This window comes from Carcharodon carcharias, chromosome 9, assembly GCF_017639515.1.
Source record: "Carcharodon carcharias isolate sCarCar2 chromosome 9, sCarCar2.pri, whole genome shotgun sequence".
NCBI lineage: Eukaryota > Metazoa > Chordata > Chondrichthyes > Lamniformes > Lamnidae > Carcharodon > Carcharodon carcharias.
In genome coordinates, this window is record NC_054475.1 from 90,512,710 (window position 1) to 90,525,673 (window position 12,964).

The following is a 12,964-nucleotide window of genomic DNA, read 5'->3' on the forward strand; positions in this document are numbered from 1 at the left end:
TCTCCTGTCCCACCCACTTCTACCAGCTTATATTTCATCTAATTTCTGTATATCTTAGTTCTGATGAAGGGTTATTCGGACTCGAAACGTCAACTGTATCCATCTCCGCAGATGCTGTCAGACCTGCTGAGTTTTTCCAGATATTTTTGTTTTGGTTCACTACGTTTCTATGTTCCGCACCATCAGCTTCTGTCAGCTGCCTTTGTCCTCAGTGCGCATGCTCGTAGCTCGTTCGCCTCGCCTCCTAACCGTGATGCGCAGGCGCTAACAGTTGACCGGAAGCGCGCCAGCGCTAGTTTGAATGTTCTGCCGTTTTGTTTTCAGGGTGAGATGGAACGGGTAGCAAGAGTGAGTGGGAGGGTGAAGGCTCGGTTGAGAGCGGCTAGTGACGACCTGGAGTCCTTGCAGCAGGCGGTTGAGTACTTTACTTCAGGTAAGTGCGGGGAGCGGCGGCTTCATCAAACTTGTCATTATGAAGAGGGTAATAAAGTCAGGCATCAGTTTCAGTGCGGCCCTGCTCCGGGGTTGCTGTGTCCCTGAATGAATGGAGCCTTAGGGCTGAAGGGTGGGGTGAAGTGCGCAGGCAGTTGTAAATACGGTCAAGATCTTGAAATTGATTTTTCGGGGCATGAGGGACCTGGTAAGGGTCGGGCTGATAACAATGAGTAAAGTCACAAGCTGTGATGTCAGGATATGTTGCAGCTTTGAAAGGCGGAAAGCAAAGAGATGTTTAAAGAAATTGATCCTCTAGAAGTAGTCAAAGGCAAGGAATCTTTGCAGCGATGAGGGAGATAAAAGCTGAGGCATTATATTGGTGATGAACTGGATTTGTGAAAAGGAGCACGACATGGGATCAAATAAAATGTTGAGTTTCTGTACCATGAAACTTAACGTGAGATGGCATTTGATAGGATTACAGAAATATTATGTTAGGCAAGGATGACTTCACTTTTGTCTATGTGAAGCTGGTTTTATTCACTCAAGACCACAGGCAGGAGTGTCATTTCATTTCACATTTAAATGGAACCACTAGAGAGCCCAAGTGCATTGTCAAGGAGAATTGTTGAAGATGGCTAGAGTGATTAGTGGTATTGAAGAGGGTTGGGAAGAGCAATAAGCTCTGCTCATTAACGCGTGATATTTGTTACTTTGATCAGAGTGGTATGTGCTGTGGTTGAGGATGTTACCAGGTTATAGGATTACAAATAGGGACTGGTAGCTATATAGTTGGAAGGCAATGGTGTCTTCCAGGACTTTAGAGGAAAAGGAAGATTGTAGGGTGGGCAGTAATTGCAAAAATGAGTGGGGTTTAAATATTTTTTTTAATGACGATGAATTACAGCTTTTGGGATAATGCTAGAAGACAGTAATAAATTAGAAATATTGACAAGATTGAGGAGAAGAAATGGTGTGATCATGAGCTGAGGGGGAAGTGATTAAGAGACTAGAACATGAGCTTCGTGGTCATGATGAGTGTAGTGATGACAGTGGTAAGATTGGGAGGAAACTATGGAATAAGAGCTGATGAGAGGAATGACGCTGAATGTTGAGTGGATAGCTGGGGCTGGAGGTAGCTTTGATTTCAAAGTCTGTTGGTTTCTTGCAATCCGCTTTTGAAGAGGAGGGAGTAAGTATGGGAATGTTGGTCAAGAGAACGGAAGCTTGGAGTTGCTTCTTGTTATGACATAGCAGATAACGTGTGTCAAGTGGATCAAATTCATGAGGGAAACTTGATCACATGGTTGCAACTGTTTTGTAATTTATATTTTATTTCAAGATGTGCGTCCTGAATTCAGAAGTAATAAGGCTACCATGACTTAAGAGGTTTTTGAAAAACTAAATTAAACATTTATTAACAAAAGAAAAGATTTCAAGTACATATATTGGTCTGCAAATTATTTCTATAATAACTCCTCAAACCGCTAATTAATCTGACTCCCAGTTACACCTCTGTTAAGGCAACAGTAAAAACAAATGGATTTAAACAGACCCAGGCTAAGCAACACAATACTCTCGACAGGAGAATTCAAAGTGAGTCTTCTCAGCTTCGGTTCCTGTAGACAGCAACTTGATGCACAGAGGCTGGAGACTTTTCACACTTGTTAGATCTTAGAATTCCTCCTCCTGACACACAGCCTCATCTCCTTTATAAACTCTCTTAGAGTCAACCAAATAAACTAAATTAACAAAATGAGGGACAAAATAAACACAGCCTCTAAAGTAGAGTAGCTGTAATACCAAAGACAAAGTTTAAAGGAAACTTACAAACATCAAATCAAAATGTGATTAAGGGGGTTGATAAAACACCCCAGTCCCCTCGGTGTCCACCAGACACGGAAGGCCTCGACGGTACTGGCAGGCACTGTGTGCTCCCTCTCCAGGGGCACCCAACCGTGAACATAGCCACGGAAGAGAGGGAGCCAGTTGGGTCGGATGGCCCACTTGATTGCCCGCTGCCTGGACCTGTTAATGGCTAACTTGGCCAGGCCCAGGAGTAGGTTTTTGAGGAGGTCCTCCTCCCTCTTGGCCCCCTTCCGCACCAGGTGCCCGTAAATCAGGAGTGTGGCGAGGTGACCATGTTCCAGACTTTGATCAGGTCCTGGTAAAAGACAGGCAACACTTGCAAGGAGCCACAACGGCCCCTCAGGTCTACAAACAGGAGCTGCACGTCATAATTCAGGCCATGCACCTGGCGGAAGAAATATGTTGCCAGGGCAGCCATCTCGGAGAGGGCTCGACGTAAAGGTATCGCTGCAGGGACTGAAGGCGGAAGGTTGCCACCTGGGTGTGTGGGCACACCAGCGCCTGACCACCCTCCACAAGCGTGAGACTAAGAACCTCAGCAGCGACCCAGTGCAGCCTTTTGTCCCAGAAGAAGTTGATGAGCATTTTCTGGGTTTTTGTGACAAAGTCCAGGGGAGGGGTCAAAGTGACCAGCCGGTACCACAGCATGGCTGTAATCAGCTGGTTTATGACCAGAACTCGACCCCGGTAAGACAGTACTCGGAGCAGTCCTGTCCAGTGCCGCAGGCGAGTGGTGACTTTGATCCCCAGTTCGCCAGCCAGCAGCAGATGGACCCCCAGGTAGCGGAGGCTGGTCCTGTTCCAGGTGAAAGGCCTGAGCTCCTTGGGTAGGGGATCCATCTGCCATGGACCGACCAGGAGTCCAGAACACTTATCCCAATTGATCCTGGCAGAAGACATGGTAGAGTAGACCTCCTGGCACTCGCGCATCCTCCGCAGGTCAGCCGGGTCACTAAACATGAGGAGCAGGTCATCGGTATAAGCCGAAAGGACCACCCCGATGCCCGGCCCGTGCAGAACCAATCCCGACAACCTCCTCCGCAAGAGGTGCAGGAAAGGCTTCACGCAAATAGAATACAATTGGCCAGACAGGGGACAGCCCTGACGCACCCCTCTCCCCAAGCGAAGGGGCGCCACGAGGGACCATTAACCTTCACTAGACACTCTGCGGTAGCGTACAGAAGTTGGATCTGGGTGACAAAATGCGACCTGAACCCAAATGCTCACAGAGTCCCAAATAAGTATTCGTGATCCACCCTGTCGAACGCCTTCTCTTGGTCAAGAGACAAGAAGGTGCTTGACAGACCAGCCCTCTGGGGAAAATGAATGGTGTCCCGGGCCAGATGAATATTGTTGTAGGTGGTACGGCCCGGGACGGTGTAGGACTGGACAGGGTGGATCATGTGGTCCAGCACGGTGTCAAGGTGAGAAGCCATGGCCCTGGCAAAAATTTTGTAATCCATGCTGAGGAGGGAGACGGTGCCAGTTTTTAAGGAGGCGGAGACCCTCCTTACGCAGCAGGATAATAATTGCCCTGCGCCACAAAAGGGTCATCTCCCCAGTTGCAATACTCTTCCCCCAGGACCCCCGTGTAGTCGCGTCCCAAAGCGCACTGAAGAACTCCACGGTCAGCCTGTCCAGCCCCAGGGATTTGCCCCTGGAGAGGCTGTCAAGGGCGCCGGTCAGCTCCCCCAGACTTATAGGGGAGTCAAGCTTTCCGGCACCCTCCGGGCCGACCTGTGGCAGGTCCTCCCATAAAATTCTGTGAGCATCCTCGCTGGATGGATCCAGAGAGAACAGGGCAGTGTAGTAGTCTCGGGCAATGGCCCTGATGCCCTCCGGATCCGAGACAAGAGATCCTTCGTCGGCCAGCAGCGTAAGGAGCTGCTGACAGGCCCCGTGCCTTTTTTCCAGCAAGTAGAAGAACGGGGAACCACAGTTGAGGTCCTGGAGGAACCGGATCCGTGACCTCATGTAGCGAGGCAAGACCCGACGAATTGCAGGTCCCGCAGCGCGCCCTTTTTCTCATCGTACACCAACCACAGGGCCGGGTCCGCGTCAAGCTGATGGAGACATGCCTCCAGGTTGAGCACTTCCTTCTCCAACTCCTGGACCCTGGATTTCCGCATCTTTGTCGACCCCCTCGCGCATCTCTGGCAGAAGACACAGACATGAGCCTTGCCTAAGTCCCACCCTAGCCTCAAGGAGGGGAAGCCTCCCCGCTTCTTTTTCCAGCTGGGCCAGAAATGACGGACCCCCCCCTCGTATTGAGCCCAAGAACCGCTCATCCTCCAGCAGTAGGTTGTTAAAGTGCCAGTAAGCGGACCCCGTCTGAGTGCAGAATGGAGCGAGCTCCGCCCACACCAGACGGTGGTCCGTGCATGGCGCCCACCGTACAGCAGCTGACGGAACGCAGGACACGTACGCCTTTGAAACGTAAAGGCGGTCAAATCTGGACGTTCCGACACGAAAGTGAAAACGCTGGAGTTGGGATGGAGATTTCACCAGATGTCCACCGAGTTGAAGGACCCAACTAGGTCCCGCAACTTACTCACACCTAGTGTGCGGTGCTGAATACCATGACAGTCCCGGGCCTTGAGGGTACAGTTGAAGTCACCCCCCAGCCGAAGACAATGCCCTCACCCGCATCGATGGAGCCCAGATGAGTGGACACTTCCTCAAAGAAGCTCGCTTGCTGCTGCGAGCCCAGGGGAGCATACAAGTTCACAAAGTGAAGCGTTGCGCTCTCCAGGAGCATAGCAAGGTGCAGCAACCGGCCTGGCACTGGCTCCTTGACCCCCAAGACCTCCGGCTGAAAATGTGCAGGCAACAAGATAGCCATCTCGCCAGAATTGGAGGCAAGGTGACTCATGTAGACCCCCCCTCGTCACTCCAGGAGCTACGTAGCTTTGTCTCCTGGAACGGTATGGGTTTCCTGCAGGAAGCACACTGCATACTTCCCATCCCGGAGGACCAAGAAGTTCTGGAACCTGCGCAGTGCGTCCCTGCTGCCATGGATGTTGAGGCTAGCTATGGTAGTCTTTATTGTCAGAAGTATATGCTACGCCTGAAATAAAAGTAGAGGACTTTGTTTTTAAGTCTTCCTCTCCTTCAGGCCCCCAGCGAGAAACGTGTGAACCCTCTTAGCGTTCCGGTCCAGCGCAGGAGCCTTGAGGGCCTTGCGGGCGGACCAGAACACAAGAGGAAAAGAATGCCACCAGTCCAGGGCCGACTGGACCCTGTCTCATCGACCGCAATTACGCTAAGAAATCCTGGAGATCCCTAATGGGGATGAGGGGAGAGTCGGTAGAGGGCATCAGGGGACTCACCATCTCACCCGACAACAACTCCAAGTCGGCCCTGTTGCTTACCACCGAAACTCCGTCCTCCTCCAGACTGTCACCTCCAGTTTCCGACCCCTCCCTCGTATTGAGTATGGTGGCTGGTTCGGAGCTGCCAGTTGGCTCCACCTCCACCTCAATCCCACCCCCAGGATCAAGGGCAGAAGTGTCCTCTCTGGTCTCCTCTTGGGGATTTGGGTCAGAGGGCGGCAGCGGCTCAGATCTCTGCTCCCTCCCGGGCACCGGGCCACCTGGTGAGTCCGAAAGAGCTCCGGGCCTAAGATGGTGGTGCCCAGTGTTAAATGTTGGGAGAGAGCAGGGTGGCCTTCCTCCCCGCCACCATCCAGTGATCCAGTTATTGGGGCCATGAAGGGACTGCTGCAATCCCCTGGCAGACCAGATGACATCTTGCGGGTAAAGGTTGGGTCGGAGTGGGGCACCGCCGCAAGGGTGGCACCCTCACCGATCCCTGAGGGACCCTGCTCAGGGGGCTGCAGCAAGGGAATGGGTGTTTGATTTTCTCCCAGAGGGCAGAGCGAGGACTTAAAGGGTAGAGACACCACCACCTCCTCACCAGGGGAGGGGATGCAACCAACCTCATGGGTCGGAATGTGGTTTGAAGGTAAGGCAACTGGAGCAAAGGAGGAAATAAACAAATTGAGCAAAATTGTAAGGAAAGTAAGGAGGTGGAGGTGCTGAGGTCGGTTGCAGTTATTTCATGTCTGCTGGTAGAACAGGAACAACAAATTTAGCAGGAACATAGTGTTTTTTTAATAAAAGTGCAAATGGAAATACAGTGGGTAATAATGATGGTTAACCAGAAACAAAGAAGGGCTCCCAGGGGGCGGTGGAGGGGAGGGGGAAGTAGGAAGATCTTGGAAGGGGATGTGTGAACATTTATCAGTAAGTCAGAACAGATGTAGTCTATTGGGAAGAGGTAGACCTGGAATGATCAGAGTTGAAGATATCCTCCCTGGAGCTAATCTTGAAGATGAAAAAAATTCATGAAGGTGACTCTGGGGCTGGAAAGGCGATCTGAAGCTGATTAGTAGAATTGTGATTCAAGGCAGATTGGGGATTGGTGATCCAAAGTTAATACATCTTGATGGAAGGGCAGGAATCGCAAGAAGACAGAAAATCAGATTTGCTTGTGAAGAGGCTATTCCATTGATGTAGATGTATTATGATGAACAATGGGATACAATATCCTGTTCAAGTTGATGTTTTAACTAGGCAGACACATAACTGAATCAAAATGTTTTTTTATATTTAGTGAATTGAATGATTGGTAACTTGAGTCAATTTTCTTCTTTCTATTTTTTTGTGCCCTGGAGTTTTACTGCGCTATTACATTAGAATGTTTAATTCATTTTATTAAAAATAAGATCAGGTTTAATTTTTAAGTGTACCAATAATGATATAACCAAGACTTTAAAGCAGCATCACAATTGAGTGTTTTCAGATGAAGAAAATCTCCAGCATGACTGTCGTGTTGATTAATCCACCTGTCTGCTGATGTGGGGGTTCTCAACCTTTTCACTTCTGAGGACCCCTCCCATGTTCTAAAACACTTTCATGATCCCTCCTCCTCTCTCTCTCTCTCTCTCTTTCTTCCCCCCCCACCACCTGTAACGTTAGTATTTTTCCTGAATAAAAATTAGTTTTGCATTTTAACAAAGAAGCAGCACAGGCATGATGAGCCAGTTGGCCTCTTTCTGTGCTCTGTGACCTATGTACCAAAGCAATGGATCACATTTCAGCTGTGTGTATAAATTATAGCAGCTGTCATTCTGTTCTCCTGGAAGAACGACTCTCTGTCATGTAACAATATCATGAATCCATTTATAAAGAGCAGGTATATGTTTTTGGTACAAATGCACAGAAAAGGAATCCAATCCACCTGATATCTCAACAAAATAAAAATGTGTGAGCCAGAAGCAGCATACTGGTATTATTTGGTGATAATCCTTGAACATTCCCCATGCCAAGCACCAAAATCTCGAGCAACAGTAGACCTTTCAGTGTTTTAATTCCAAATAATATATTATTTATGCAAATATTAGATGAATTCTGACATTTTATGGTCAGAATGTACATATTGGGGAGGAATAATTGATTTGTAGTTCAATTATTTAACCATATTCATCTGTATGGTTTCAAATTCCTAAAATTCACTAGTTTTTCTTAGAAATCTATCAGCAAAAGGTTCTGTCAACATGTTTTACACGATTCTGAATGTTTCCATTTATTTGCTGAAAATATGGCAAGCAAGGAGTGTCTCATGAATTCATTCACTTTTGTAAATGTAGGGGGCAGGAAGTGGATATAGTGGGGGAATCGGATGGCTCACGATAGCGAGTGGTCAGTGTGGGGGGTGGGGCGGGAGGTCTTGGGAGGGTACAGGGAGTGGGGTTTGGATGGTCAGTGGGGATGTCGGGTTGGGGGGATTTGGGTAGTCAGTGGAGGGGGTAGGATGGATCAGTGGGTTAGGTGGTCTATGGTTGGTGGATTAAGAAGGATTGGGGGTAAGGTGGTCACTGGACGGGGGTTAGGATGGGTCAGCTGGTCATTGGTGGGTGTCGGGTCATCAGTCGGGGGTTGGGTAGGCTGGATCAGAGCGTTGGGTGGTCTGGGAGTAGGGACAGAGTAGTATGGATTGGGGATAAGGTGGTCAGTGGTGGGGGTAGGATGGGCCAGCTGGTCATGGGGGAGGGGGGGGTGGTAACTGGGAGTGCGGGAGGATATTCAGAGATTGGTGATGTAGTCAGGGGGATTAGATTGACGGGAAGGTATTCGAGCGGTGGGGGTAGTCATGTGGATCAAGGGGAAGGTTAGACGGAGGTTCCAATGCGGGATCGAGGTGTGGGGGTGGTCCATACTATAGTTACTTCTATGGCTTGGGGAAGTGAGTTCATTGGCCAACAGAACTCTAACCGCAAGCTTTCCTATGTTCTCATCAATTATTGCTTGCAATTAATAACGGGGAGAGATTGATGTAAGAATAAACAGTGATGGTTTACTGAGACATAAGGCAGAGCACCAGATCATACGCGTTTACTCAGAAACCTCCAGAACTAGACTTACAGTTACCAGTTGCCTGCACTGTACAGTGATTTGTCAGTGCTGTTGCATGATCAATACATTTGCCTTCTCTTAAAGGGACAGGGTACCTCACTTTACCACATCCCTCCCCCTTTACTTAAAAGTACAACTAACAAGCTTCAAACACATCAGTTATTCACACAATAACTATTTACAAGTCAAGTCTCTCAGGAGGCCTTCTTTGACGGGTTGAGCGTCGTAGCCCAACAACCTTGGCTGGTGTTTCCGAGACCACCTTTTCCGGGGCAGTTGCCCGCTATATCCCTCAGTGGATGATTTCACCATCTTCCAGGTGCAGACACGTTCACTCCTGCTCCCCTCCCCTCCAAGCTGAAACAGATAAAGGGCAACAAGCACAAAGCAATACAGTGATGAGCTACATGATGTGTGAGGAGAAAGAAGAAAAGGAAAAAAAAATTATTCCTGAGGACTGTCAATAATTTCTCTTTTTCTTTCTGCGTGTCCTTTTCTTGGTAGCACTGACCCATACGTCTGTCTTCTCTTTAATTGTGCTAATGGCTGAATTAGACTCAGATGTGAGCTGAATGTGAATGAGCTCAGTAGTTGGGTTTTTTGACAGCTCTTCTGAGAATTCAGGGCCTTCTAGCTATAAAACTTCAGGGCTTTTACATAGCAGCTGCTTCAGCTCTTCCAATTCTTTCCTATTCTCATTAATAGTTTCCTGGAGAATCGCACATCATTTCCCCTTTTCAGTTAATTTGTTCCTTAACTTGGCCAGAGACAGGCTTAACACTTCCTTTTCTTCTTTATATCTTTTTTGTGGCCCAAATTAGAGCTGATTGAGTTTTGTAGCACACGAAAGCCCTTCAGTAGATTTTCCATTTCCTTTCGAAGGATGCTGACTTCAGCTTGAACTCTGTCCCAGTGTAACACTTCTATGGTTTCTCCCATTGGGTCCGCATACTCATTTTTTCTTGCAACAACACTTTTGGTTTCAAATTGGGAACTTAGTGGGCCCTCAAGGTTTGTCTCTCCCAGCCAGTTCATTCCAAGGAGACTCGGTCCCCTGACTGACATTACAAATGGTGATTTTACAGACCGTCCCTCATACTGCACCTTGACCTGACATACCCCTTTTACTTTTATTTCTTTGCCTGTGTATGACCTCAGCTTTGTGTCTGAAACTTCTAATTTCAAAAGATGGGTTCCCTTACTCAGATATCTAAATTGTCCATTGACAGACCATCAACGCTCCCGTATCAATTTCCATCTTAATGGATTATCTGTTGACTGTAATAACTACTTGGATTGGCTCAGTTCTACCCACTTTGAGGTTATCTAACGAATGGCTGTCTGATTCTATTTCTTCTGGCTCTTCCATGAGGCATATTTCATGATTTTTCCTTCTGCCTTTACAGTGTTGTTTTTGCCTTTCTCTGCAGTGCCACGTTTTGTGGCCATAGCAGTAGCAGAAAAAGCACTCGACTTGTTTGAATTGCCATACGCTCACTGGAGGCCTGGATGTATTTCTCTCTTTCATTTTGTGGGTTTTCACTGCAGTACAGTTGTTTTTCAATGGTCTGGAGCTAGAGAGCGTTTCCTGCCTTTCCGTGGAGTACAAAGTTTTTGCACCTTTTGTTGCCTGATTGTCCCGCTCGACCAGATGGAAGGCGCCATATTGTGTATCTTTTATAACTTCGGAATTTCTAACAGCACTGTCCGTCATGGTAGCTAATTCTAATTCCTTATTGAAGTCTAGACTAGGTTCGGCTAGCAAAAGCCTTTGGATGGTATCATCTCCAATTCCGCACACCAGCTGGTCTCTCAACATATCACACTAATGGACCTTCCAAATTTACAATGCTCAGTTAATGCCTTTAAAACAGCCATGTAGTCAGCAATTGTCTCCTCCAGAAGCCTGTTCCTTGAATTAAACTTGAAGTGTTCATAGTAATTGAGAGCTTTTGTCTCAGGTGGCTCTGTACAATTTTTATTAACTCGTTAAAAGTCTTTGAGTTTGGGGCGCAAGATGACGTAAGGCTGCAGATCAACCTGTGCGTTTTGCTCCCACATGAGGACAAAAGAATCTTCTTCTTCTTCTCCTCCCCTGTGATGTTGTTAGCAGTAAAAAAGAACGGTAGACTTTCGACATACCGGGACCAGTCACCTGAAATGGGGTCGAATGGATCGACACACCTGAACTGCAGCATCCTGATCGACTGCAAGGGGACTGCGCTTCTGATTGGCTTTCTAGGTAATGAAGAACTTAGGTGTTTGGCTTATCGTGGAGCCGCCCTCTCTCTGGGATCTCTTATAAGTTTCTGTCCATAGCCATTTTTCATGTATTTGCCTTTTTAAATATATTGCCGCTTTAAAGGCAGCCATCTTTTTTAAAAAACACTCTGCAGCTGTCCGCTTTTTTCTGTTGGGTTTTGCAGTCTTGTTGAGTTTTGGTAGGATCCCTGTGATTGTGATTCTGCAGGATTTTAAAAAAAATTTTAAACTTCAGCGCTGCTTTCTGCTCCCAATGCTGGCTGTTGCCTATTTTATAAGATTAGCACAGGTGCTCTTTCCAATGCTTGTTCTCCTGTCTTGAAATTTATTTTCTTTTATTCTCTATCCCATTCTCGTCGCCACTTTTATGTCTTTGGTAAATGAGTTCGTTGGCCAACAGAACTCTAACTGCAAGCTTTCCTCTGTTCTCATCAATTACTGTTTGCAATCAATAACGGGGAAAGATTGATGGATGTATAAACAGTGATGGTTTATTGAGACACATGGCAGAGCCCCAGATCATACTTGCTCACTCAGAAACCTCCAGAACTAGACTTACAGTTACCAGTTGCCGAAACTGTACAGGGATTCATCAGTGCTGTCACATGATCTGTTCACTTGCATTCTCTTAGAGGGACAGGGTACCTCAATTTACTCAAGTTACCCAGGTGTTAGAAGTGGTTTTAATTCTTCTAACTTTTTGTGGGTAACTTCTGCTAAGACAATTGGATACATCCCAAGTCTCCGATTTAAACCAGAGTATTGGATGGTTCCCAATGTAGGGTAATTGTCCATCCACCCATCTGAAGTTTGAACTTCCTGGACAATTCCTGTGCAGTCCTTGCATGTGGACGTTGGTGGAGGTGTCCCAGTGCATCTTCTGGGATACCTCTGGGGTACGACCTTCTGGAGATTGGAAGTTATGGACCATCGTGTGTGATCAATAACCTACAACTTTAAAATGATTGCTAGTTACCATATAACTCTCAAATCATCTTCACCAATTAGATATTTACTCAAATCTCCCTGCTTTATGGTCTCACAATGATCAATTAGGATTCCAATTCTCGTGTCTGAAAACCCCTTGAAACATCAAACCAGGCGAACTGAACATCTTAATATTTGTGAACCAAATGGGATGTAGCAAAAGTAGGACTGACCATTTGAGTAGATGGTTTGCGACTTTAAAGCAGAAAATTATGCTTTCAGCCTGTGGTTTATTTAACCAAGGCTCAATATTCATAATATCAAGAAATGTGATGCTATTATTTCAGATCAAACATATCCATGTTGGCTGCATCTTCAGAGAGAGATCAAACAAGTTGCACTCCAATGTCTGTTAGGCTATCTCCATGAAATCAATACATTGACTTTGCAATCCATTTTAAATCCTGGCAAGCCACTATCACGTTACATGGACTGACTGGCAAATCATTTATTGGGCATTTAAGTAGCTTATAGAATTAAAATTAAATGTGTTGGGAAAACCTACACAAAAACAAACATTGTGTGTCGTAAGATGCTCATTAATTTCTTTTGCATTGATCCCTGAATGTCTCAGAGCAATCAATTTATTTAGTAAGCGACACTCACTCTTCACAAGTCTGTCTCACAGCATCACGGGATGCGAAAGGCAAAAGAGCAGCTGGACCGCCAACATCATTGTGTCCTTCACCCACTCAAGCAGCAGACTGCTTTTGCACAAGTATATCTTCTACATACATGCACTAAAATCACTCTGAGACCTTTATCCTTGATGGGACTGCTAATTGTTTAGAACCAACATCTATTTACTGTCATATTCAGGAAAGCTAGTTGATGAAGCATAGAACTGGAGCCAATCTTACTCATTCTTTTATTTACAGAGTGAAACATTACACACTCCTAACTCAAGTATCCCTCAGTTTCATTGAGTGCCTGTATATATCTGCTCCAATTAATTGCCTTGCAATTACATATAATTAAATAGATTGATATATAAT

The 12,964-nt window shown here is 46.6% G+C and overlaps 1 protein-coding gene and 1 long non-coding RNA gene across 2 annotated transcripts in view; one reads left to right on the forward strand and one right to left on the reverse strand.

Annotated features, from left to right (window-relative positions):
- Positions 1 to 263: 263 nt before the first annotated feature.
- The window catches only part of cenpi (centromere protein I), a 95,708-nt gene continuing 83,007 nt past the window's right edge, over positions 264 to 12,964 (forward strand). The window contains exon 1 of the mRNA XM_041196253.1: positions 264 to 433. Within this exon, the coding sequence (XP_041052187.1) occupies positions 331 to 433 (103 nt within the window). The 5' untranslated portion in view covers positions 264 to 330. The remainder of the gene's footprint in view (positions 434 to 12,964) is intronic.
- LOC121282528 overlaps positions 3,143 to 12,964 on the reverse strand; it is a 124,679-nt gene continuing 114,857 nt past the window's right edge. Inside the window, exon 5 of the long non-coding RNA XR_005944059.1 lies at positions 3,143 to 9,077. This is a non-coding gene — a long non-coding RNA (uncharacterized LOC121282528). The remainder of the gene's footprint in view (positions 9,078 to 12,964) is intronic.